This window comes from Diabrotica undecimpunctata, chromosome 2 (genome assembly GCF_040954645.1).
Source record: "Diabrotica undecimpunctata isolate CICGRU chromosome 2, icDiaUnde3, whole genome shotgun sequence".
Taxonomy (NCBI): domain Eukaryota; kingdom Metazoa; phylum Arthropoda; class Insecta; order Coleoptera; family Chrysomelidae; genus Diabrotica; species Diabrotica undecimpunctata.
In genome coordinates, this window is record NC_092804.1 from 123,868,684 (window position 1) to 123,896,506 (window position 27,823).

Genomic DNA, 27,823 nt, shown 5'->3' on the forward strand with positions numbered 1-27,823 from the left:
AATAATGGGTATAACCAGGTTAGACAAAAAAGACCCGTTAAAAAAGTATGGGAAGCCAGAAGACAAGCCAAGAGACCAAGGGGCAGGCCAATGAAGACATGGGATGATAATGTAACCTTAATCCTAGAGACACGAAGAATCAGCAAAGTGATTCCTCGTGTCTCAAGAAACCAAGCAAAAAATAAGAAGCAATGTTGAATCGTGGACCTTAAACGAAGATATGTGCAGAAGATTGGAAGTATTTGAGATGTCGCTTTGCACATTGATGCCAATGTAAATTTTTATAATACGGAGGTCTTGGTCATTAAATCGCGCCTGTTTCAAGAAACCGATCAGTTTGTCGTGGATGGCCCGGTCAAAGGTCTTTTCGAAGTCGATAAAACACATATACCGCTTGTTCTACATTCCTACATCTTTGAACCATCACCTCCAAACAGAATAATGAAAAAATCATCAACCTCTTTGGTGAATCGAAAGCTTTTCGAGAATTCGAAATAGAACAACCAAATTTGTAACAACTAAAAATCCTAGTATCAAATGATAGTCACTTTATAGTCGGATACGGAGTCCGTAATGGTTTTCATGTATTTCTTTTAACTGATTGTCATTTTCTACCAAAATTTTGTTTAATGAGAAACTAGAGACCTCTACCTAGTGTACAAATATGTTAAAAAAAATTGTGAGTATCCTAGAATAGCTGCAAATCTTAAAACAAAATGAGTCCGCAATGTCGCTTTTAATTCAGCCATTTGCCGTTGGGAGGGCGCTTTTATGAGTATACTGAAGATATATATCATTCATGTGTAAAACCATCATACCATATTATTATCTCGACTCAACTGGCAACTCTGTTGCTCGAATATTGCAATATCCCATCCGGTACAAATTGCAGAGTAATCTTTTTTATGATCATCTGATGATCGTTATCGTTAATTTTTGGTTTTCTGACAAATTATTAATTTAATAAACGTCAAAGTCAAATGTCAAAGTACTTTTCCCATCCTTTTTTAACATCCTTTTTGTGAACTAGTATTTTAATGTTATAAAATTGATCGTATACTACTTTTGCTTCCTTTTTGGCGACCGTATAGTTTTGAAGATCTGTGTCCGACATATTTTCTTCCCACTGTTTAATTTTCTCTTCTCTTTTCTTTTTTATAACTTCGTTTGACCACCACTTCGATTGACCATTGCGTCTAGTCTTATTATGTTTATTACATTATTACATTAGTCATTTTGTATGAATAACACCCGTTACGAGGCTCAAAGCTCTTCGAACTTGAATCTATCAATCTCAACAGTAGTAAAAGAAAGTCATTAATTAATTCTGAAAACCATATATAACACTGAATAAACTGAACAATAATAAAATACTTAGTACTAATTAAACAATGATCAAGATGATGGAGCCCTGAGGTAGATTTCTAGTTGGTTTTTTAGATTATGACCGATATATTTACTTATATGCAATGAAAACACTTTTATTTCTGATTACTACTGTTTAAATATTTAATTATTGTAGATATTATTGGACAACTCGTAGGTTTTCAAAAATTGGGAAATCACGTGCATAAATGTGTACCCAATGTAATAAAAGAAAAGTATAAAAATGTCCATTGTAATATTAAGGCCCGTTTTCACACTACGTATTGTTGTACGTTTTATGGGTCATATAAAACGTACGACAAAATGTACGTTTTGTCCAGTGTATACACACTACGTTTAGTGTTTTTTTTTATTATGGAGGAAACACGGCTGCTTTCTTTTATTTTTTCAACTATAAAGATACTATGACTGAGGAAAAAGGGGATGAAGAGGGAAAAGACAAGATGGTCAAGAGAGTGGGCTTCTAAAAAGAAACCAGTATTCCCACGTCTCGTTACTAAAAGAGGCGAACCAGATGACTGGCGCAATTATTTGCGAATGGACACCTCAGATTGTCAATTGCTAGAGTTGGTAACACCATACATATTGAAATAAGACACCTCATGAGAAAAGCCATTACACCCCATAAAAGACACAGCAACTCTCAGATATCTTACAACAGGACGCAGCGTCAAGGACTTGGAGTTCACAATCATAATATCCAACCCAGCGTTAAGCCAAATAATTCCTGAAACCTGTAATGCAATCTACTTGGTTTTAAAACATAACTACTTAAAAACTTTTATACAATTCAATAAATTCCCCGAGAAAATCGTGGGTGCATTGCCGCAAATAGGACATTATTAGGCTTTTTTTGGGAAAAATGAAACGAACTGCAGTGGAACTAGTCGTCAAATAAGTCAAGATCGGACGACTTGTCTGAACATGTATTTTCACGTAACGTTTTATCCTATCAGTTCTCGCAAAACTATGCTTTTCCCATCATTTCTACGATCTGACCTTGGATTTCATTTCGATTCGACAAGACGTACGTTTTGCTGTTTACATGCCACGTTTTATTGTATAGGATTTGTCCTATCCAACAAAACGTACAATAAGACGTAGCGTGAAAACCGGCATTTAGCCATTTTCTATACCCGACCAGGGCCGCCCAGAGCCAGGCCGGGCCCCGGGGATGAGACCCGGCCGCTCCCCCCCCCCAAACCCAGTTGAACGAAAATTCCCAAAAATCTGATAACTCATAAACTGGGATATGTAATAGTGAACACTCATGCTATTGACACAGGAAGGAAGAAAATTAAAACAGTTTTAACAATTAAACTTTGTTTTTAATTATTTACAATAGAACAATAGAACTGTTACAACATAACTTTTCTTGCTTTCATATCCGCAAAGTTTTTAACAGTCCCAAATCAGATAATCGTTGTTGACCCATAGTAGATCTTAAACAATTCTTAATTTGGCTCAAAACACTAAATGATCTCTCGGCCTGAGCAACGGATACTGGTAGGCAACAGAATATGCGAAGAGCAATGCACACATTGGGGAAAAGATTTGTCACATTAAGGGACACGAGCTTGTTCAAAAGGTTTGCTGGTTTTAGCGACGTATCTGAGATGTTTGATTTACTAACAGTTTTCAAGTAAATCATTTCATCAACTAGATCTCTGCTTACATCTGAATTGTACTCTTCGGCGAATCTTACACAACTTTCTGAGATCGTATTCTCGTCCATTTCGTTATACTTCCATAAAAATGAAAATTTCATTTCGATTTCTCTCAGTGCTGTGAACCTCGTTTTCAGGTTGGCCACCAAAACATCAATTATTGTGTAAAAAACTTCTGTTTTGAAGCGTTCTTCCGGGGATAAATTTAACATTACATCTTCTGTAGCTGTTTCATCGTGAAAAGTCTTCCTCTTTCTCGCACGAGAAGTGGAGAGTTCTTATGCAAAGAAATAATTTCTTGCATATGGCCTTTTCCAAATGCATAATCTTCCTTATAATAATTTCATAATTAAAACCGCAAGCAAATTCAATCTGTTGTAAAATATTTTAATAAAAGGAATTTTTTTAAATTTCGCTAACGGCCGGGCCCGGGCCCCCTTGAGCCCGGCTATTTTGCCCCCCCCCCCCCCTGTCCCCCCTGCCCCCCCTACCCTTGGGTCGGGCCTGTACCCGACGTAAGTTTGGCTCACATGTTTTGATTTATTTTGCCGGCGCCAATGGAGATACGTACCTATAATTATAATATACCTTTATATATAAGCAAATTTGAAAAAAATATATGCTGTTGACATGAAACTACAGATTTATTCCATTTCATAAACTTTTTTAACGTAAATAACAGTAATCCCGAAAATACTTTAATAGAAAATTTCACAAAACTGGTACTTTGACTTTTCCTGTCTGTCCCAACGAATTTTCTCAATGGTGACTGACCTATAGTAACAAGTTTATCTAGTTTAGTAAATATTATGCAATTTATTTATCGAATGTTTGCGTTAGATTACTTGTATTATTTATGAAATAGTCGTTAAATAATTGTGATATATCAGCATACATGTTGTGTTTAAACGAATAACCGATTTTCAATCTTAAAAGTTGTTTATCATCGTGTCTGAAGGTTAATCCGACGATAGACGACCATATGAGAAGTGCTGAATCACGGCAAATAAGTTTTGTTACAAAATTCATGGTGAATATGCACCTGTTCAACCGCTTTAATATGTATGGTTTAATTAAAAACAAAACTACGGGGGTCCTCGAAATTGTTTGCAGTTTTACTTGACTTACTATGATCAAGATAAACTAATTTTATTACCCATCTTCGGAAGTGATATTTTTTAAAACCCGCACTTTTACGAATGTTGTATATTATATTTTCAGTAAATAGTAATTCCGAAATTTGGAAAGGCAATCTCAAGTGGATTGTGTAAATAAAATTCGCAACTGCTTTCCTCGAGATATAAAAATAATTCGACACGGTGTGACACAGTGTGTTATCTCCTATATGTGGTCCTAGCCACATATACCTCCTAAAATCACCTCAGTGATAGATATTTTTAAGTTAAAATTGGCATCTCTCTATCATCGCATTATTATATAAACGCCGGAGTTTTACAAGGCAGAGTCCTTAAACTGTTTCTATACACAATACTCACCGCCATGAGTACCGATGATGCTACTAGTGACATTTGCTGACCACATGATCATACTTACCTACGATAAAATCCAAACAGAATTTCAAAAAATCTTCAAAAATTCATCTACAAATATGGCAGAAATGTTGGAAAATTTACTTGGAAAAACCACGTAAATGAAACAAGAAAGCTAAATCTGAAGGAGAAAAATGGATTAGTTTATTAAATTTGCAAATTTCACTGAAGAACAAGGTTCTCACTTAAAGATCATCCAGAGACCCGTTTGGACATTGGTTTGGTCTTAAACACTAACGGTTCAAAAGAATAAAAAAGAGTTAATCTTTGTAAATGGGTATATTTTATAAAAACCCTTAAAAGGGGCTACATCAAAAAAACACGAACATTTTCGGAACAACAGTTCCATCATCAGGTTAAAAATACAGGTTACCATGCCTGAGCCACCAAAATATTAGGGTAAAAACCCTTTAAAATATATAATGTTACCAAAGATTGTACATAATGTTATTAATATTATGTGATGTTTAATATTTTAATTATATTTTACTTCAGGTAATATTAATAACATTATAATATTAATATCATTATGTACAATCTTTGGTAACATTATATATTTTAAAGGGTTTTTACCCTAATATTTTGGTGGCTCAGGCATGGTAACCTGTATTTTTAACCTGATGATGGAACTGTTGTTCCGAAAACGTTCGTGTTTTTGATGTAGCCCTTTTAAGGGTTTTTATAAAATATATCCATTTACAAAGATTAACCTCTTTTTTTGTGATACGTGGTATACAGCCAGCTGCAGGAATTATTTTCCTTGTGGATTTTGTTCAAAAGAAGGTACAAAGGTACAAACGATTTATTAAAGAGAGAGAGAGAGAGAGAGAGAGAGAGAGAGAGAGAGAGAGAGAGAGAGAGAGAGAGAGAGAGAGAGATAGATAGAAATAAAAATAGCTTAAATATAATTAGTAGAAGTGACATAAAAATAAAAAAAATGACTTTCAAATGCCTGTGTGCGCTATTGTCCATTCTGGTCACTATTACGAAGATCTTGAATTTATAGATGTGGAGATGTGGCAATCATGTATGTCTAAGGCTAACACGAGAACTATTCAAAACTGACAGATTTGGAGAGCACTGTATAACTTTGTGTTGAGGAGTAAATCCTTGACGGATTTTTTGAGGGTTTTGCAAAGAGAGATGTTGCTTCTTGCCCGATTAAATTCGCTCTGGGTTGTAGGCGGCATGCCGGATTTTTCGGGGAGTCTTTTTTGGAAGCAGCGCACAAAACACTAAGCACTGTTGACAATGTTGTCATTTATATATTTACAGTGGGCGAATTTTTGTCAAAAGTGAGTTAAATACTAAATTAAAAATATTGTCAAATAGTTTTACATGTTCGAATGGATCTATTCGAACAGTCTTATGATGCCTTTCGTTAAATATGTCGTGGGTACTTAAGCCAATAAAGTAAGACAACGCAACGCTGACTATAGTAAGTATAGGCTGTACAATATCGGTACCAGAAGCAACTAGGGCATGGAATGATATATGGCATGGAAAATACTAAACATATAATTTTCATCTCTTAAATTTCTTCCGGCATCGCCTTGGAGATGCCCTTCATCCATGTGGTTGCTGGTCTTCCTAGTTTCCTTTTTTTTGTGGAGGTTCATTCTAACACTTTTTAAGGATTCTTCTTTCCTACGTTCGTCTTACGTGCCCGTACCATACTAGCTGTTGTCTTTCGATGCCATATTGTTATTTCTATTCCCTTTTGTTGTCTAATGTCTTCGTTTCTTGTCTAGATATTCTTGCTAACATCAGCCAAAAATCCATCTCAGTGCCCAGTAATTTAGCGTTGTTTTTAGTAAATTATTGTTTTATTGCCTGTCCTTATAGTTTTTTACCACAGTACCGAATTCAGAGCTCCTATCACCTGTCTTCCCTTCACTATCGTTTCTTTAATATTTTCTTCGTTTCGCTCTGTAGCGTAGTCGTTAGTATTTATTGTACCCTGTTCCAAATTCAGGTTCTCCGTTTTTTCCCTTCCTACACATAGATATTGTGATTTTACCTCCAGACCCCATTTTATGTAATATTTTAAAAAGAAAACTTTCAGCATCAAAACGGAAGGACCTAAATTTTGACAAGGATATTTTAGTTTTACGTGTCTATAAAGGGAATGCCATTTTTATACTAAAAACCGAAGATTAGAACGATAAAACGATGTTCCAAAAGATTTCCTCGGTTAGTACAATTAAACCTAAAGCTAACACTACTACAAGAATTAATATTAAACTCAACAGACACTACTACACTGATCACTAATCAATGCATTACTGCTACTGGGGGGTTGTTTTCTTTCTGAGAGGTCTCCATGTCGAAAGTAACCGGATGTCGTCATCTCTCTTATTTAGACAATTTGGCCTTTGGTTTATAGAAGCGGATAGGGGCTATGGTTCTGTAGTTTTCAAAATCAATTTTGTGAGCTGTATGAAGATGATGTTGACCTAGAGCTGAAATTGAATCGGAATTTTGAACAGGAATGGAATGTTCATAAATCCTATTTTGGATTCTATGATTTGTTTGGCCTATACAAGATCGGGAGTAATCTAGAAATTTCATAAACTCCGTGTTGTTCATTTGGAATGTTGTCTTTGATCGGACAAGAGATGAAAGTATATATATATATATATATATATATATATATATATATATATATATATATATATATATATATATATATTATATAGGTCCGGGATAAAGTTTTATAAGGTAAAACTCCAAATACACGTGCCATAATCTCATCAAGTTGATTAGATTAATACCCTTATCTCTTCTATACTGTTTACAAGTACTTATAACTCGTCACTTTGTTGCAGGTTAATTAATTTGAATACCTATCTGTCTTATATTTGACATTTTACGTTTAGTTTACTCAAACTATCTTAAAAATTTAAATAAGTACCTATCTTTTCTTAAAAGTTGAAGTTAGCTTTATCTTAAAGTTACATTAATCAAGGCACTGAGAACAAAGAAGATGGGACACGTAGATTGAAGAGAACCGACACCATGATGAAGAAAATTGCCAGACTTTTACAGACCTATTGCACTTACGCCATGTGTATTTAAAACCTTTGAAAGAATAAATAAAAACCGATTGAAATGGTGGTTAAACATTACTATCGCATTGCCAGCTACACAATATGGGTTTAAAAAAGGATTTGGTACCATCGATGCGGTGACATATATAGTTATAGACATTCAAATAAGCCTAACTGAAAATGAATACTGGGGAAATATTTGCGGATGTTACAGAACCATACGACAATGTTGACTGGTTCATTTTACGGGAAAAAATGATAAAATTACAAAAACCAGCAGAAGTTGCGAATACCATATGCAAACTATATGAACAGACAAGTAGAATTCAGAGAATATAACGGTTATGCAGTAAAATATCCATCCAATCTGCAACTTTATGGTTACCGCAGCGATCTGCTATTGCACCAATTATTTTTAATATTTACACTTCTTCTGTACACATCTCCTTATCTAAAGCATCTATTATACAGTATGCCGATTATTCTTTATGTACGTACTGAACATCTTAACCATGGGATCCATTCTAAGCGCCATAAGTGATTTAGGTCTACAAAGCTTCGCAGAAAAATCCATAGTGGTCATCTTCACCAAATATAACATGGAACCAATTTAGCAAATGAATATCAATAAATAGATTTCTCAGTGAATACCAATGACAAATACTTAAGAATTATACAGGAAAAAAAACTTACTTAGATATTGCTCATTGAATAAATTAAGGCAAAATGCAATTAAGGTTTGAATCTCCTAATGCCCATTATCCGAACTTGGTGGGGAGCTGATTCTCAAACAGCACTATTTTTTTATCGAGTGTATATAAGATAAACCATTGATTACAGCTGTAACCCCCTAAGAGTAGAAGCCATCATACCTCCCTTAGGATCCAAAAGATTATTTTAGCTGAAAAACGGTGGTTAAAATACTAGCAAAGGATCACCTATTTAGCACTATATACAATCTAAATGAAAAAGATTTAACTAACTCTTTTTAGAGAATAAAAAACTCTCCTCCTATTTGTGAAGGATTAAGAAATCTGGGTCCAAAAAGAACAACACAAGTAGAAATCGATTACTTTACCTACTTTCCTCTATGTGATGTAAATATCACTGACATACTCTGAATTAGCATCATACAATAATACAGTTGTCTACCAAATTTTGGCGCAACACCAAAACTTCCACACAATTTATTCCGATGGGTCAAAAAATACTCATGGTACAGGTTGCGCCTTTGCCAATCAGATAAAAAAATACAAGTTACATAAACATAGTCTACTTTTACAGCTGAAGCTGTAGCGATAGAAAAAGCACTATAATGAGCTTAGAATAAAATAGGAAGCTTACCAGAGTGCAGTTATTTTTACAGATTCAGCTTCAGTTTTACAAAACTGAAAATCCAGTTCTAATGCACCCAATCTTATTATTTTTAACATTCAAAATATACTTGAAAAATTACAAGATCTTTATAAAAATATTAAATACTTCTGGGCCAAATCACATGCAGGTATAACAAATAATGAAGTCGTAAATAAAATTGCCAAAGAAAGTATACGAATAGCATCGATCGACCTTTTCCGAACTGTTGGTTGGGTAGAGCTCTCTCACTTGCCAATACATCTTCCAGCCCAAGATTTTCGTAAAATTTGCCAAGACAGTCTATAAGGCATATTGGTCTGTAAGAGGATGCTGAATCGGGAGGTTTCCCAGACGTGAGAAGCAAAACCAGATTTGCTTTCTTTAGTTCTATAGGAAACTCTTGGTTCCGCAGTAGATCATTAAATATTCTTCCGATCAAACCTGGTTTCTCTGTTGTTGCTATCTTCAGTGCCTCAGGTGGGAGACCATTGGGGCCCGGAGCTTTTCCTGTTTTAAATTCTTGGTCAGCGGTCTTTATTTCCTCTTTATGGAGAAGACCTTTAAAAAGGTTTGTTCTTCTTTGGTGGTTAAGATAAGTTCTGCTGATATCATGTTTATTTTATATGCATCACCCCATATGTCGTTCTCTAGAGCGTTTATTAAGTTCTGTCACCTTTTCTTTTTTTCTTTCGTTATTTTGTTATTTAATTTCTTCTTTGCTGCTTTGTATATTTCTCTAAGCTCGTGGCTTCTTGTATAATTCCTACGAGCTCGGAGGCACTCTTCCTGTAGACATTTCTCATCCGTCCAACAGTAGGGGATTCTTTCTCTAGGGGTATCTGCTGGCTTTAGATAGAAACTACATTTACGATTGTTTGTTATCATTCGTTAAAACAGCGAAAATTCAATTATAATTGTACTTTATTTTACCTCTTATGTTTTCCCAAATGTTTATACTTAGACTATCCAAGGTCTACCTTGAGCTGCTAATTAAAATGCCCTTATCTACCCCTGGGCGAGAAAAGTGTGATCCCTGTTAAATATATTTTTTTAAATAATATTAATAATTCTGGCTGTGTGGGAATCTTCCTTAACGCCAAAAAATCCGGAAAAGGAAAGACGAAAAATAAAAGCTATATGGAGATGGAAGGACTAGGTTCTTGATTGAATAATCCAAAATTTGGGCTATTCAATCAACGACCAAACTAATAAGAGTAGAGAAGAGTGGAAAAAATATAACTGAACACACTACAATCTATGAAAAACGAAGAATACGAGGGTGATTCACCGCAAAATACGAATCAGAAGAGTCCTAAAAAGAGATCGGCAATTATTCCAATAGAAAGCCATGATAATGATACCTTGCTTTCCGAGTTTACATGTTATGGTCTGGAATTATTTCTTTTGGAACTTTTCATTTGTGCGTGAAGCATAGGCGATATGATAACAGTATCAAAGTAATATTATTTAAAGACTGAGCATAATCGATTTTTACCCTATTTAGAATCTCGGGATCGCCTTCTTGTTATTTCTTAGGTCTCTATATAATGACGACATTGAATAGAGTAGTGACGTATTGATAGCAGTTGGGTTTCAAAATTTCTTTTCAGGTGTTTTTGTTTAAGATTCGATTAGTTATTTGAAAAGACAGTTGTGGCTATCTCTTCAAAGCAAAGGTATTGTGAAATGCTATTGAGAAACACCCAAAAACTCACCCTGTCCTGGGTAGGGAAATTAAGAAAGGGAGATACGGTACTTCAAAGGAGTTGATTCAAAAAAGTTACACAAAAGAAGTTACACTCGTAATGCTTTTGCTTCTTGAAGATGTATTAATGCCTTGTCAGTTGGTCCGAGTCAGTATTGGAATTTACGGATCGCCTGAGAAGAGGTTTTGTATTCCGTAGCTATCAGATCCATATTCTATTTAGATATAACTTTCTTTGTCCAAATTTACAAATAAAAATAAGAAATAAGTTCATATAAGCGTGATAACACTAAATTTTGAACTAAAGTTAGTCTTACAAAAATATAAATACTTTATAAGCAACGTTCATTTTCATAAATACCTACTTTGTAAGCAACATAATAAATAAATTGAAAATAATCCATACAGTGTTGTCATACAATGAATAAGCAGTTTTTAAAACAGGTTAATTAAAATGAAATTACACATTTAGACTATAATTTTTTTAAGTTTAATAAAATATAAAACTTCTTAGCGTCCTAACGTCTGTAGCAATATAGTAGATGGCGGAACATTTTTTATATAATATGGAATTGCGATTACCAAACAATATCGCTGTTTATAAATCTAAGCAAGAAATAGATACACATAAGCATGATATCACTCCATTTTAAAATAAAAAATACATATATTTACTGTACATATCTTTTAAGTATCATACATTTTAAAAAATAAATTGAAAACAATTCATACAATGTTGTCTGATATCACAATTAACAAGCAGTTTTTTTAAATATTTAAAATAAAAAGGAATACACATTTAAGTTATGATTTTAACAATAAATAATACAGTGTATTATTTTTAATGTAAAAAATATCGTATAAGACGGGATCATGTTCAACGCGGAATAGGAATGCCCATAATTTATGTAAGCCTTTTTTGACCTTTACATACAGGTAATAAGTATTTTCAAGTTATAATTGAAGAAAATATAAAAAAACTTATATCGCTCATAGTCAGTAGATATCGATTAAATAAAAACGTCTACTTTAGGTCGAAAAGTTAAGTTATCCTACAAAACACAATACCGTCAAAAAGTCAATGTCTGGACTGGTATTTTATGTGACAACGTAATTGGCCGTTTTTTAGTGTGGACACTTTGTGTCGTAAATACCTAGATACACCTCATAAACACCTCATAAAACCATTACGTTTTCAGATAGAGTTAGTACAAAATGTACCATCAAAAAGCCACCTCGCTCTCCTGATCTTGCGCCTTTGGACTCTTTCTTATGGGGTTATGTGAAGCAACAAATTTACCGACGTGAGCATGAACGTGCCGGAAATTTAGACGAAGAATTACGTCAAAAATCATTCAGTCCTTTCAAAGCATAACACCCGAAATGTCGAACACCCGAAGACAATTATACAATAGATTGGGCACTGCTTGGCTGAACGTGGTGGACTTTTTGAAAATTCAATTTAAAATAGTTTTAATTAAAATTATAAAATTGTTATTTTTTAAAATAAATAGTTTTAATTTATGCGGTTAAGAATTTATTGTTATTTTTTATGAATTGAGATTAAATAAACTGTTGATTTAATCTAAGATATGAACCTATTTTAAATCTTGTAATCACATCGTTAAAATATTTCCCCAGACCATCTAAAAAATAAACTTTCTTTCGGCAACATTGTACCGGGTGATCCAATAAGCCGATCTCTCGGCTATATATCAGAAACTATTCATGTTATAACTTTAGGAGAAAAAATTCCTTAGTAAAGGTGGCCAAGAGAAATCGCTGGAAATAACTTTCAAGTTTCTGGGTTAACCGCTAGGGGGCGTAACGTGTGAAGAAAAATTTGAAAACCAGTTTTTTGTGAAATATACCCAATTATACCAAATGGAAAATAAGTAAACTAGAAAGAGGCCTAAATTCCGCACAAAGTTGTTCAAGTACTTTTTTTTATTTTTTCAAATAAAGGGTAGATGAGAGGGGGAAAGTATTTGCGGATAAATACCTATAACTTTGGTTTGGATCAACCGATTTTAACGAAATTAGTATCATTAGAAAGAGTGTGGATGATTTAATTTGCATCTACTATAAAACAATTGCGTTTAGTTTTAATTGTCATGGGTGGAGAGTACTTTCGAATAGAAAAAATTAAAATTTGTGTTTCTTCAAAATGTTAAATGGAAACACCTATATATTGTAAATTATAACGGAACTGGATTAAATTCGTAACAAAATGGCGCAAACCGCATGTTGATAGCTTTTGTCGAATTCGAGATATGAATAAAAACGCATAAACATAAGTAAGTATAGTATTGACTCACCCTTTATTATAACTTAAAATTAAATATGTGAAAGATCATACAAATATCTCGATCATTAAAACTTAATGTCTAATTAAATGTTCAAATTGTTTTCCATCGTTGTCCACACAAAGATGTAATCTTTCGCGGGTTGACATAACAGCTGCTTCAATCTCAGCTATTGATATACTATTTATTGCGTTTATAATGCGCTGTTTCATGTCGTCTCGCGTGGTTGGTCGAGTTTGGTACACTAAGTCCTTCAATCTTCCCCACAGATAAAAGTCCAGACATGTTAAGTCTGGAGATCTAGCTGGCCATGAAAATATACTTCCCCTTCCAATCCATTTATTTGGATAACTTGCATACAAATAATCTCGAACTCGTCTGGAAAAGTGCGCAGGACACCCGTCATGTTGTAATATCATATCTCTTGGTGTAAGGAAATATCTTCCAATAAAACAGGCAACTGATTTTCCAAAAAATCCAAATATGTTTCGCCATTTAAAGTTCTATCAAAGAAATATGGACCTACGATCTTTCCATCAACTATACCACACCAAACATTAAGACTCCATCTACCTTGAACCTGCACCTCATGTATCCAGTGCGGATTTTCTTCAGCCCAATAATGCATATTATGCAGATTAACACGTCTGTCCACAAAATCTTTGACATGATATGCGGTTGTTCTTCTAGCAGACCGAACATCCAATTGCAGTAATCCAGCCTTACATCAAAATCTCTCTCATGTAAAGCTTGGTGGAGAACTACACTATAATAATGCAGTCTAAAAAACAGAGCAACAAATATTGGTGAAAAAGAAACCACTATATTTACTAAAACTCAAAAAATCTTGAAAAATCCACAATTGTTTCACAAGATAAATCGTGCATAAGTATTTTTAAGAAACGGATAAAAGGATAAAAGCGCCGTGTTGCCGTTTTTATCGGAATATTAAAATAACAGTTGAATCTAAAGTTTAAAGGGAATTTCAAGTTTCTGACCTAAACGTTCACTTTATAATATGAAAAACCAACCTGTGATGTTTTAAAATCCTTAGAACAGTAGTTTTTGATATGTTTAATTCTATAGAGATTTGCCGACTACTTATATGTGGATTCTGTTGAATTAAAGCAAGAACATTGATTGAATTATCTTCGGTCATACCTCTACTACATCGTTTAAAACAAGGACGATGAAAATTACCAGTTTCTCTTAATCTTCTTGCATTCTTTCAAATACTTCTTTGCCATAATGTCTCCTGTCAGGATATCTTACAGAATATATACGTGAGACAATAGCGGCATTTTGGTGACATTTGAAATAAACTCCAATCATATCATACAATTCTGCATTTGATATACTCATCACGAATTATTAGTACTGATAATTAATTACTAATATTACCAATATTAATATCTATTTAAAAAAGTGCAATCTTCAATTCGAATTATAATATAACACTTCTTAACAATGTTTTGACTGCTGTCAATAAATAAACAATATGAACTCCCCGTCAAATTCATTGTCGTAGCCTACTTACTTTCGAAAAAACTAATTTCAATCATATGAAATAACAATGATCAAAATAGGTATCAACATTAAGATTCTTCTGCTATAAAAAAATTTGAAATAATACAGGGTGAGTTAATACTTACTTATGTTTATGCGTTTTTATTCATATGTCGAGTTCGACAAAAGCTATTAACATGCGGTTTGCGCGGTTTTGTTACGAATTTAATCCAGTTCGATTATAATTTACAATAAATAGGTGTTTCCATTAAACATTTTAAAGAAAAACAAATTTTAATTTTTCCTATTCGAAAGTATCCTCTACCTATGACAATTAAAACTAAATGCAATTATTTTATAGTAGATCTAAATTAATTCATCCACACTCTTTCTAATGACACTAATTTCGTTAAAATCGGTTGATCCAAACCAAAGTTATAGGTATTTATCCACAAATACTTTCCCACTCTCCCCCACCCTTTATTTGAAAAAATAAAAAAGTACTTGAACAACTTTGTGCAGAATTTAGGCCTCTTTCTAGTTTACTTATTTAACACTTGGTATAATTGGGCATATTTCCCAAAAAACTGGTTTTCAAAGTTTTCTTCACAGGTTACGCCCCCTAGCGGTTAACCCAGAAACTTGAAAGATATTTCCAGCGATTTCTCTTGGCCACTTTTACTAAGGAATTTTTTCTAGTAAAGTTATAACATGAATAGTTTCTGATATATATCCGAGAGATCGGCTTATTGGATCACCCGGTACAGACAAAACTGCCCATAGTGCTTACGGGTTTATCACAGGCATGTGGTTACATTTTATTCTCTCGGACATACAAGTCTATATAATATTTTTTCTCAGTTCGTTGCGCTGTCTTAATACAATATAGCCAGATAATTTTTTTTCATACCCGTATATACTCCTTTGGATTGACGTTACTAAAACCGTGGCTATCGTTACGTTTGTTTCCTTTTTTTAGTTTTCACGCGAATGACGGGTTCGATTCACCACCGAGGAGAATTTTTTTGTTTTTTTTTTAAATCGATTATAATGAAATATAATGATAATATCAAAATGGGTTGGGTTACCCCAACATTTCCGTTAGATCAGGAGCCATTCTGTCTCCGACTTCTTCAAGCAATGTAGCCTTCCTTAAATTATTTTAAAGTGTTTGTTTGTCTATTTGTAGTGTAGTGTAATGTACAATTATATGTTTATGACATCTTGTTCTTGCCGGATAGGCCACAATTGACGAAATGCCCCTGAAGATGATCTAGGGATCGAAAGTACTTGGGCAAGATTTAATTAAACTGTGCTCGATATATGCCTTTTATCTGATCAAAGTTCATTTATTCGAGCATTCAACCTTATATTTATTTAATTCAGTAATAAGCAGACATAAAATTTCATTAAACCACATGTGGTAATAACGTACAGTAAGCCTGTAAGCTGTGGTAATTGTATTTTGTTAAATGCACCATTGGCAGATATATAACAGATCGATAAACCCAGGAATTAAATTTAACACCTTGACTGCGTCACGTATCCCCAGGGGCATGTGCGTAATTTTTCAACTGAGCTGTAGTAAAATTGGTCAAACCGTCGCATCTTGCGGTAGCGATAAAAATGGTATTTGTACGTCGTTTTAAGTGTAACAAATAGCTATCGATAGCAAATTTTTAATTCTCGCTACTGATGTTGGTAATATGAGACATGCCCCCGGAGACGACACGTGCCGCACATAAACAAAAATTTATTTTTACTATGCGTCACAGACCCCGGGAGGCATGTGTCATTGCCATTCGTTTCAACTTGTTGATGCTTGTAGCTGTATATATTCAGTTTCAGTTTATTGTAGTTAATTGAAGTGTGAGCAGTACTCTTTAAAATGTCGAAAAGGGCAAGATATATGGTTGATATAGTGAAACAAAAGGTGATAGAAGTTGCAAATGAGTAAACAATCAGTGATCATAAAAACTTTGGAAAGAGTTCTGAAACAAATACTATTTTAAATGAATTACATGATAATACAGGGTTGACTGAAAGTCATAAAAGTTTTAATAATGAAAACGAACAACAGTTTATACGAACAGAAATAGAACCCGAAATTAATAACAAACAGTTTGATGAACTCGATATGGAGAAAAAGCAGACAGCAACTCAATCTTCATGTGATGCCGACAGTATCGAAGATCCCTTTGACAGTGACGATTATTTGCTAGATAAATGTTATTTTCGTAAATCTTCATCCTCCGATTTAAAGTCTTCTATTGATAGTGATGACGAAATTATTACTACACCATATGAGCAAGTTCCATCAGATAATAATGAACAGACTGCTGAGAATAGTGATAGTGATGAATGGTGATTTAGAAGATGTAGATGGTGACGATTTTGTAGTAAGAAAGAATACATTAGTTGGTATTGAACCACATGCGGTACAGAAACCAATAGACGTTTTTAGTCATTTCGCAACTGATGAAATATTGGATATTATTGTTAATGAAACCAACATTTATGCTGTTCAACAATTAAGTATGCAACACTCAAGAAAATCCAGGTTAAATTTATGGACAGCCACAAACAAAACTGAAATAAGAGCCTTCCTGGGGGTAATAATCGCAATGGGTCTCACTCAGGTACCACATTAAAATTTATATTGGTCTGAAGATGATATATTTTATAATAAATTTATCGCAAAAGTTTTAACTCGAGACCGCTTTTTGCTTTTATTGAAACTTCTTCTTTTTGAAAATAATGGAACATCTTATACCATTAATAGATTATGCAAAATAGAAAATTAGTTACGAAGTTGATTCAAAATTTTCAAACAATAATGGAGCCTGGCAACATTCTCGTTATAGATGAAACTATGGTACCTTTCAGAGGGAGACTCCATTTTCGCCAGTACACCCCCAAAAGACTCATAAATATGTAGTGAAATTATACAAACTCTGTTCTCCTGAAGGCTATACTTTCAATGTAAGTATTTACACAGGAAAAAATGAACAAGTTAATGTACCACACTTCGCAAGAACAGCTAGCAGCTTTTCTTCCGAACTTAGTGTGCATAAATTGAATGTAGCTATGAACCATTAAGTTGTGTGATGTTTTTGTGGATGTTTTATGTGTCTGTTTCTGTTATTTCTTATCTAGTCTATGTCCTCCCCAGAATCTATGGGACGGCCTGAAGTTTCAGTGCGAGATATCTTTACTCGCCTGAGGTAATTCGTTTTGGACATTTGACATTCCGTAAGCGGTGTTTTATTGGGTCTTACAAGGATGCCCCGGGTTGACACAAAACTTTTCTACAATTTTATTTATCTCTTATGTATCTTTTAGATATGTTCTCCAGAGGCATAAATAAGAAACACGTGATTGAACTCCAGATTACTATCTTTTTGTGTAATACTAAAAAACCTGAGAAGATTGAGGTTCTCTGACAGCTGTATTTTCGGGAAGACGATGATAATTAGATATAATGATTTTTAGATTGATTAGATATAATGATCTATATTATCACCAGCAAGTTAATGTCAGAATTGGCCTAGATACTTCTGACTCAATTGAAATTCTCCGTGACGTTCGACAGGAGTGCATCTTGTCACTATTGGTTTTTAATATTTACTCCAAACATGTCTTCAAAGAGGCACTTGCCAGGATTCATGTCAGTATCTCGGTTAAAAGAATTAAGACTAGTGATCTGAGATATGCGGATAATACTGTGCTGCGAGTTCTGCGGAAGAACTACACTTATTAATTGAGAGTGTTACTGGAGAAGGCGAAAAATACGACTTAAGAACTGAATGCTTTAAAAACTAAATATATGGTAGTCAGCAAAACACCGGTAAGTGACTACATAATTACAGCACATGATATTGAAATAGAAAAAACTGATAGCGTCATTTATGTCGGTTCAAATAATATACATAACAATTGGGATATAAGCAAAGAGATAAAAATCGGCATTGAAAAGGTGTGTTCTGAATGAAAAAAGTATTATTTAGACGGAGTATTAACAAAAACCTGAAAATAAGACTCACCAAATGTTACATCTTTCAATATTATTTTATGGAGTTGAAACCTGGACGACAAAATCGCTGTTAAATAAACTTAAAGCTTTTCGAATTTTTTTGAAATGTGGGCTTATCGCAGGCTGCTACGCGTAAGCTGGGATAACAGAGTGACAAATGAAGAGGTATTACAACGTTTAAAAAAACAACCCGAAGTAGCGAAAATCGTAAAAATATGAAAATTTTAGTAATTTCCCATGTCTTGCGACAGCGAAACTGTGTTGAGTCCTCCATCTTATTATTCAAGGCAAAATATGTGGAAAGATACAAGATCATAGATCAATTTACACCCCTAAATTAAAGAAATTTACTGACAGTGAAACATGACAACCAAAGACCCGAAAAATGGTTAATTTAAGTCAATAATGTTATGAAATTTATGTTTTATAAATTCACAATAACTCAATATGAAATTTGATAATGACATTAGCTGGTTATAAATTGATTATGGATACAAACTATGAAATTTCAAACTTTTTGGATCTTTCTATGTCCTTTGGATAAATTATAAAGGATTCTTATCGCTACCGGCGAATTTTTTATTTCAATTCACAATAGAGTATGTCAAATATTAGTAGATGAACGCTGTAAGCATATCAGAGACAAAGGAAAGGGTTCCTTCAATTACATTAACGATCGCCATAGCCTCGTGCATTCCACGAGTGATCCTCTTATGTCCATATAAAGAGTCTTCCAATAATGACTTCCAAACTTTTACAGTTGTTAGGTGCCATATTATCGAAGCTACATCGTTCAATTTGGCTGTCATATAAGTCTGTTTTGTCAAATCACCATAATCAATATATCGTGCAAATGATAAAATCGGTTTATCAAAATGGCTCTTCTATTCGGGCAACGTTCTGGCTAAACAATCAACCAACGCCTATATGCGTCGACGAAACGAAAGAACTGACGAAAACATTGCCGCCGTTCCTGAGACTGTGCAGACATCGAGGCAGTAACGAAATGCACGTCAATACACGAATTAGTACGTCAAAAAAAAATAATTATCAAGTTTGGCACGATACAAATCCAGATGAGAACCAAGAGCGTCCAATGCATTCCAAAGAAGTCATTGTTTGATGTGAATTATGGGCAGTCGGCGCCATCGGACCGTATTTGTTTGAGAAAGACATTGACCAGGTGAGCACACCGTCAACGGCGAGAGCTATAGGTCGATGATTACTAACTTCTTTTGGCATAAATTGGATGATATGACCACCAACGACATACACATCTCCAAGACCATACATATCAAACCAAATTCGAAATTCTACACGAGTCATTTAACCGTACGGCCTTCTCATTTGACCCAGGTAGCCACTTGTTGGGTTTTGTTAGGTCGTAGGTCTATGCGAATAAGCCACAAAGTGGTGTAGTGTAGTGTCATGGAAAGTGGGATATTTCGGATGCGCGCGTCGTCTAGCGAAGCCGCGGTGGACATTTGAACGATGTTTCCATACATACTGGCATCGAGAGAACTTTCAAGCGAATAAAAAATATCGATGATATCGCACATTTACTTTGTTTTATTTAAATTTAAAGATAGGAAGCGCTTAATTAAAGACCTCGTATAGTAGTTTTTATCATGTTTGATTTTCGAGGTCAAGATATAGGCTCTGCCCTGTTTCTCTTAATATATTTGACTTAATTGTTGTAATAATATATTTATTAAATTTATATCACGTTTAAGCTTATCATCTTATTTTGATATATTACATCAAAAGGTTTGTCGGTGTATTTTTGTTTCAAAGGTAAGTAACGATTATTGTTAAACGTTTGTGAAAAATATGTACCGACACACTAATAGGCTATAAAATGATCATTTGATCGATAGCAATGAAGACGTCATCCTTTTTTATTCAAGTATAGGCTTTAAACAAAAAAAGGTAACACAATGGACTTAATTTGAAAGGATTACACAGACTATTTTTTCTTCCCCCATAAGAATATACACAAATTTATATGGACGCAGCCTACCAGGAATTTAAAATCAATAATTGACTATTTCATTCAGCGTAAAGATTCTAAACTAAAAACGAAGGACGTGAAGGTGTTTAGAGGGCCAGAATGTGGAAGTGACCACCATATGATTATTGCAAAAGTAATGGTGACATTTAAGAGAGAACAATCAAGTCGCAAAAATGATGAAGTAACAGACATAGGAACAACCATAGAAAACATAAAATATAACCTGGAAAGCTTTAAACAAGATTCGACAAAGTTCTTATATAAAATTAGAATAGCTCAGAAAATAAAAAATATAGAAACAAAGGACTTAGACCCTGAAAGTCTGTATGAGGTAATTAAAAAATATATTCATGAAGCGGCAAATGAAGCACTGGGAAAAGTTGAAAATCGGAAAAAAGGAAAACCTGAATGGTTGTCAACGGAACTAGAAGAGAAAGTTCTCAAGAAAACACAAGCATATCACATATGGCTTCAATCCAAAGATCCTCAAGACAGAGAAATATACGCTAAATGGAATAGAGAAGTTAAAAAAGACGTGGATAAGGCGAAAAATATAAACTGGGATTCTAAGTGTGATGAACTGGACAGATTTATGGGTGGAACAAAAGTGGCACAAGCTTGGAAAACATTAAAGCAGTTTAGGAAAAATGAGAAAAAAGAGAAATTACAAAAACAATGCAATCTAAAGGCTTAGAAGAGGGAGATTGGAGAGATAGGAAAAGATGGAGGCTGAAATGCGGGAAGCGGCAATCGCCGTAGGACCCCCGTTATATGATTATGATGATGACACAGACTCTTGATAAATCTATTTTTTTCCTACAAGGAGGGTGGTTTTAGGTGGAAGCCGGGGGGGGGTGGGCGGGGCGTGAGGGATGAAGGGCTAGGGGTATTAAAATTCAGCTTGTTTCACCACGTATGATTTTTAGAGGTTCAGTGACATTTCTCCAGTTTCCGTGACATTTCCATTTCAGTTACATTTCCGGAGAAATGCCACCACGACTGAAGTATAAATAAATTAATTTATTTAGAACAAAACAAAATCATCTCTGGCATTTAATAAGTTCGATTTACATCGGATTAAAAGAAATTAAGAAAATTGCTTTATTAGGAGCCGAGAAAATAAATTTTTTACGTCGTGCTCTAGTCGTCAGAGACGAAAAAGCCTCAAAATGCCACTGAACCTTTAAAAATCATACGAACAAGGTGAATTTTACTGAGCATATTCATTTTGGGACGCCAAATAAGATGCATGAAAGTTTATCACTTTTACCCCCGGGCTTCCCTCTGAAACCCCCCTTGCAGGGGGGTAAAAATGCAAAAAAATCGATTTACCAAGAATCTGTACACCGTAGAAATAAATGTTTCAAATAAAAAGTGTAGGTGAGATAATTTTAAACACTTTGTGTGTAGATTAAACCGTTTTCTTAGAAACAACGCTTGAAGCTACCGATTTCGCATCAGTTTGATTCAGTTACGCACGAGATATCAAATGTTCAATAAAATTTGTATTAGCTCGACGGTAAAAATTCGATATCTTTTGATTCAAGTGACCTATCGACAAAAATCAAGATGCCTTTTAAAGGTAAAAAGTTCAGCTTTCGTATGCAGTTTTTGTATTTTGCCGCAAATAAACTCAGATTTTATCCAGGTGTTAAATAAATTAACGTGGCGCAATTTTTGTCATTTTTTATGATTCTCACGAAATCAATACAATCTATCTCTTTAGGCCATGATCGACAGGCGAGTAAAACTGCGGTTTTGTGGCTCGTCGGTAAAGCTCGTCAGTGTATCATTGCAATACCGCGGTTTTATATACCGACGAGCCTGGCTCGCGGCTCGTCAGTTTGTTTTATTTTTTACTTGGCTCGTCATTTAAAACCGCGCGTGTATCACTACTGGTGAGCAAAGCCGGCAGTTTTCAGCGACCGTTGAAGTGAAAAGATCAGTTTTTAATCATGGATATGCGTACTCTCTGCCACGACTTTTTATTAGAATTTATATATTGTTTACGAGAATGTGTTTGTTTATGGAAATGTACATCGCCAGAATACAAAAACAAAACAACTCGACTTAAGGCATATGTTAAACTTTTAAATACCCAACGTCTAGGACATTTCCGCTTTTTTTTTGTTATTTCGTAGTATGCTAAAGCGAGGTAACATAAAACTTCACTTTTAGTTGAACACGACATGTTAGCTGTGGACGGTTGACAATGACTGTTTTGCTCGCTAGTCGATCAGCACTAACGAGCTGCGAGTAAAACCGTCGTTCTTAAAACCGCGGTATTATGGCTCGCTCGTCGATCACCCACTTTTCATTGATTGGCCACTATTAAATTTTGATTACTAGAGCATTTGAAGTATGCTTAAAAAAAGCTGGATTTAACTTTCACACAACAAACGATCTAAAGCATTTAAAATTTTTTTTTAATTATACTAGTACGTTTTCCGAAAGAACAAAACTTCAGCAATAAACTACACCCAAAACCGTCTACTTAAATGCATTTCCCGTGACGTGTGATCGTTTGTAATGTAAAACATTAAATTTTGTTACCAAAACTCAAAATTGAAATTTCATGTCATAGGTTTTAAAGAATCATCTCTAAAAATGAAAATTTTACTACAATTGGTCAATGAAAGTGATTATTGATCTTACTAGAATCGTAAAATATGACAAAAATAGCGTTACGGTAATTTATTTAACACTTTATAAAAACTGAGTTTATTCTCGGTAAAATACAAAAACTGTATACGAAGGCTGCACTCTTTGCCTTTAAAACGGATCTTGATTTTTGTCGATAGGACATTTGGATCAAAAGATATAGAATTTTTACCGTCAAGCTGATAAAAATTTTATTAATCGTTTATTTCGCGCGCGTAACTGACATGCAAAATCGACGGTCGCTTCAAGCGTTGTTTCTAAGAGAACGATTCATTCTACACAAAAAATGCTTATAACCATTTTTGTTTAAAGTTATCTCAGCTACATTTTTTATTTAAAACATTTTTTTCTACGGTGTACAGATTCTTGGTAAATAGATTTTTTTACGTTTTTACCCCCTTGCGAGGGGGGTTTAAGGGGGAAGCCCGGGGTAAAAGTGGTAAACATTTTTGCGTCTTTTTTGGGATCCCATAATTAATATTCTCTGCAAAATTCAGCTTGTTCGTATAAATTTTAGGAGTCAACTCTCTGACGACTGGACTATCTACCGATTTTTATATTTGAAATTCAATTTTCTTCAACCTAATTTTTTTGTAATTTTTCACGCGCAAGACCGATGGTTTGAATTATTATAATATATGTTATAAAATATTGTCATCGAATGCGATAGTCTCTGGACTAGTACGCATTTCGATGCGCATCGCCCCGCCTCGAATTTTCCCATTGGCTCTTGACCTTTAAATCCCTATTTATCGCTCGAACAGCGCATATACATATTGGCGATTTTCAGGTCAGCCAAGTCAGTTCCTCACGGGCAGTCACGGGCCCTCCGAGAGCTTAGTGCTCTTGGGGCGCTGCTTCCTGCTGTTCCAATTATACTCTGGTGGCTGAGATATTATTCAACTACAATCTGATGTTTTATTTCGTCCTATATTTTTGTCATGTAAGAAATATCTTGTCTTTTTCAAGACAAGCCTTCAGAAGACTACGACCTGATGCTTTATTTCGACTCGGTGTACCTTTGTCATGTAAGAAATATCTTGTCTTTTTCAAGACAAGTCATCAGAAGATAAATATTTACAAGTCCATACCCAGTAAATGGACTTCTCACATCCACCTCAAAGCAGATCCGCCCTGGTGTAATGTTAAAAATTGTGGAAACATTCTCAAATGATCATTCTCAGACGATACCTATTATTCTCTCTACTACTGGAGATATTCCGAAGAGCCTCTTAGAGAACATAAAATAGAGAAAAATGGTTTCAGGGTATTTACTAATATAGAGTTGGTAATCTTTCAACTGCACCTCTTGGATAACTCGTGAAATCCCAATCTTCTAACTGATGGTTGGTCAATAATGTATTTTTTGGACACCCATAAATTGTTAACAATATTTTAACACTTGAAAGAGTTCGTTGTGTAGGTCTAATATTAAGAAAAAACCTGCTTTCGTCGAAACGCCCTGCTAGAACCATAAACAACAAAGAAAAATGAATCATAAAAATGCTCTGCTTTATGGAGGATAGAAGGTTTGCAAAAGTCCGTACTGATTTGAGCAAATTAACTGGCACGTACGCTGTGCGCGCCCATACACGTTTGTGCGAGTGATTTTGATTTATGTACCTCAATTATTGTACGCATAGGAGCGTTCCGGTTCCGGTTATGTGTCGGTTTAGTTTCAAACAAGATGTCAACAAGGACAGAGATTATAAAGGCGCTTATATACTGATTTGAACAAATTAACTCGCACGTACGCTGTGCGCGGACACACGTTCGTGTGAGTAATTTTGATTTACCTCAATTATTCTAAGCGTAGGGGTGCTTCGGTTGTGCGTCAGTTTAGTTTTATACAAGATACTAAACTTAGATATTATTGTTGATTGCAGATTAAAATAACTTAATATTTCATCTACGTTTATTCCATGTTACAAACTATAGATTATTACATATTATCTTTATTTTACATAGTACTCTGATATTTAGAGGTGGGCTAAATATCATTACCCTGTGATTTAATAACTGTGATTAGAAATTAACAATCACGACCTATGAATAACAACAAAATATACTGTGACTATGATTTCGGTCCTATTCTATGTCTTTAGTGATATCGCATTTTATTTTTTTGTTCCCCATACGTTTCTTATATTATTAAGTTATTTGTTATGGGATTACATAGTTGTTCTTAAATTTTTCTATTTTAACCGTTGGTTTTGGGATCTGCCGTGCTGTGAATTTTACCCTAATTTTTCCTAACGCCATACTAAAATTTATGATTGTTATCTGTATCCTCTAAGTTTGGTATTTTAACTTCCAATGTTTGCAGTGGATGATATATTATAATATTTTACTTCGATATAGTAATCCTTGGTAACTAGGAAATCCATTTGTATTCACAGAAAGGCATTGCCATTAATGTTATGGCGTGGTATACTTGGAAACAAATTTTTAGTTACATTGGAACTGCCCTCCAAATTAAACATCATCCAAAACGTTTTTCTTTCGCTTAAAAGTATATTTTATAAATGAAAATACAATAATTATTATTTGTATTTGGGAAATAATATTTTTATAGGACCAGTGTTCGAGCAATTTTAAAATAACATCTTCCAAAAACTGGTTGTCCATGATTTTAACAATAAGATAATGATCTGAAAACTGCTTGTTCATCATGATGTAAACTAATTTATATCAAATCACGATGAATATGCAGATAATGTAGTTGACATCATCATGAATAAGCAGAATTCGTAAGATGTTATCTTAAAATCTCTTGAAAGCTGGTGGTATAATAATTTGATATATATATATATATATATATATATATATATATATATATATATATATATATATATATTTCCAAATTATTTAAAAAATAAAAGAAATCATAACCTAATTTAAAGCCAAATCTTATATTGGACTATTACGAATTTATATTTTGTTATATTAGAAAATATCCTTTATTTTCAGTTAATATTATATAGTATTTCTCTACTTGTACTGGACACTGGACTAAATCTAAAGAAGTTATGCACACAGCGGCTAAAGGTGTCTTAAAACCTAACAAGGCCAGAATAAACGAAGATTGGTTCGACAAAGAATATAAAGGCTATAGCGGGATAAGATGGTCAAAAGTGCCCACGCACCGATCAGCACCGCTGATCAGCACCGACTTGTGCTTTCAATAAAGCATATAAAAACATGACTTCATACAAATTTTTAGCTTCCGAGGGCCCATAGAACCTCTTAAATCTAGAAATAGGCTTTTTTCGACTTTATTTTTTTCTGGACTCAATTTTACTTTAAAAAATCTAAAAAAATTCATGAAGATGTATCTTTTGAATACAAAATAGACTGATTTTTTTTTAATTTTTATATTGAAAATTGACTCAGGAAAAATTATTGAAATTTTCAATAATTTTTTAGGTAATGTTAATAATTTTTGGCTAATTTTTAAATAGTATTTTTTTATGTATTTTTTTTTATTCTTTTAAATGGCCAAAGCAGAATTTTCAATTTCTGAGCGGAAAGTATCGAAAAATAAAAAAAACCGTTTTTTTATTCATTTATTTGCACATAACCTCAAAACTCAGTTGGTAATTCAACATTTTTTTTTTCACATTATCAAAATTCATTGTAAAAGTCCCCATTTAACTCTTTCATAAAGATAAAATTCGAAAATACCACGTTTTTATTATCCTTTTCGCACTTTTTTTTACCTTACCTCAAAATCAGATAGTTAGATGTACGTTTTTCCATCTATTTTCTTGCTATGAATCATCATTGTAAAAATAATTATTTTTAACTTACAAATTCCCAAATTGCGAAAAAATGGTGATTTTCTAATTTTCTCACTTTATTGGCTATAGTTGGTCAAATTGAAGTTTAGAGTTGAATATTATAATTGCCATCCTATAGGCGCGCGTATCGTACTCTATGATACTGTCTTAAGACGAAAGCAGTGGAGACAACAGTAATGTCTGCTACACGCATGATCCGTAACCATGACAACGACAATGGAAGTATGCGCGTTGCAGACATTGTTTCTGTCGTCACTGCTTTCGCCTTGGTGTCGCCTTCGTATCGCCTTCGTGCCGCCTTCGTATCGCCTTCGTGCCGTTGTCGTCTTCGTATCGCTTTGATTGTCTTAGCCTTATTATCAAATAATCCTCTTCTCCTAAAATCCGTTGCAATATTATCGAGGATCTTGAAAACTATCAATCACATGGAGAAGTATCGAAAGAATCAAGTATATTAAAGTTTTCACGTATGCGTCCGCTATCAGTTACGATATCCTAGAACTATCGCAGAAGAGTGTCGCATTTACTATTGTGCATCATAGTAGATGTGAATTTAGGGATATTGTCAGAGGTTGATTTGTGAAAGTTAAATTGTTCTTACTTACTAATATCAATTGCAGTAAGTATAAGGCGCTACCCTAGCCTATGTTAGAGCATGTTATTATATACTGTTTTTTTTTATCACAAGATTAAAAATTTGAGTTTTAGCGTTTGAATAGTGATCAAAAGGATGATGGGTTACAGGATATAATAATTGAAAGAATGTTAAAATCTAATCAAGGTGAGAATACT

General features: G+C 33.9%; 2 protein-coding genes across 2 annotated transcripts in view; one reads left to right on the forward strand and one right to left on the reverse strand.

The window, feature by feature from the left end:
* The window catches only part of Keap1 (kelch like ECH associated protein 1), a 160,460-nt gene that overhangs the window by 12,943 nt on the left and 119,694 nt on the right, over positions 1-27,823 (forward strand). The window lies entirely within an intron of this gene.
* On the reverse strand, positions 2,768-3,265 carry LOC140433893 (zinc finger MYM-type protein 1-like). The gene has a single exon (XM_072521867.1). It carries the CDS (start codon positions 3,263-3,265, stop codon positions 2,768-2,770), a length of 498 nt encoding a protein of 165 aa, XP_072377968.1.

Excerpts from the sequence above, each read along its gene's own strand:
- LOC140433893 (XM_072521867.1), bottom strand. The coding sequence starts at position 3,265 with ATGTTAAATTTATCCCCGGAAGAACGCTTCAAAACAGAAGTTTTTTAC.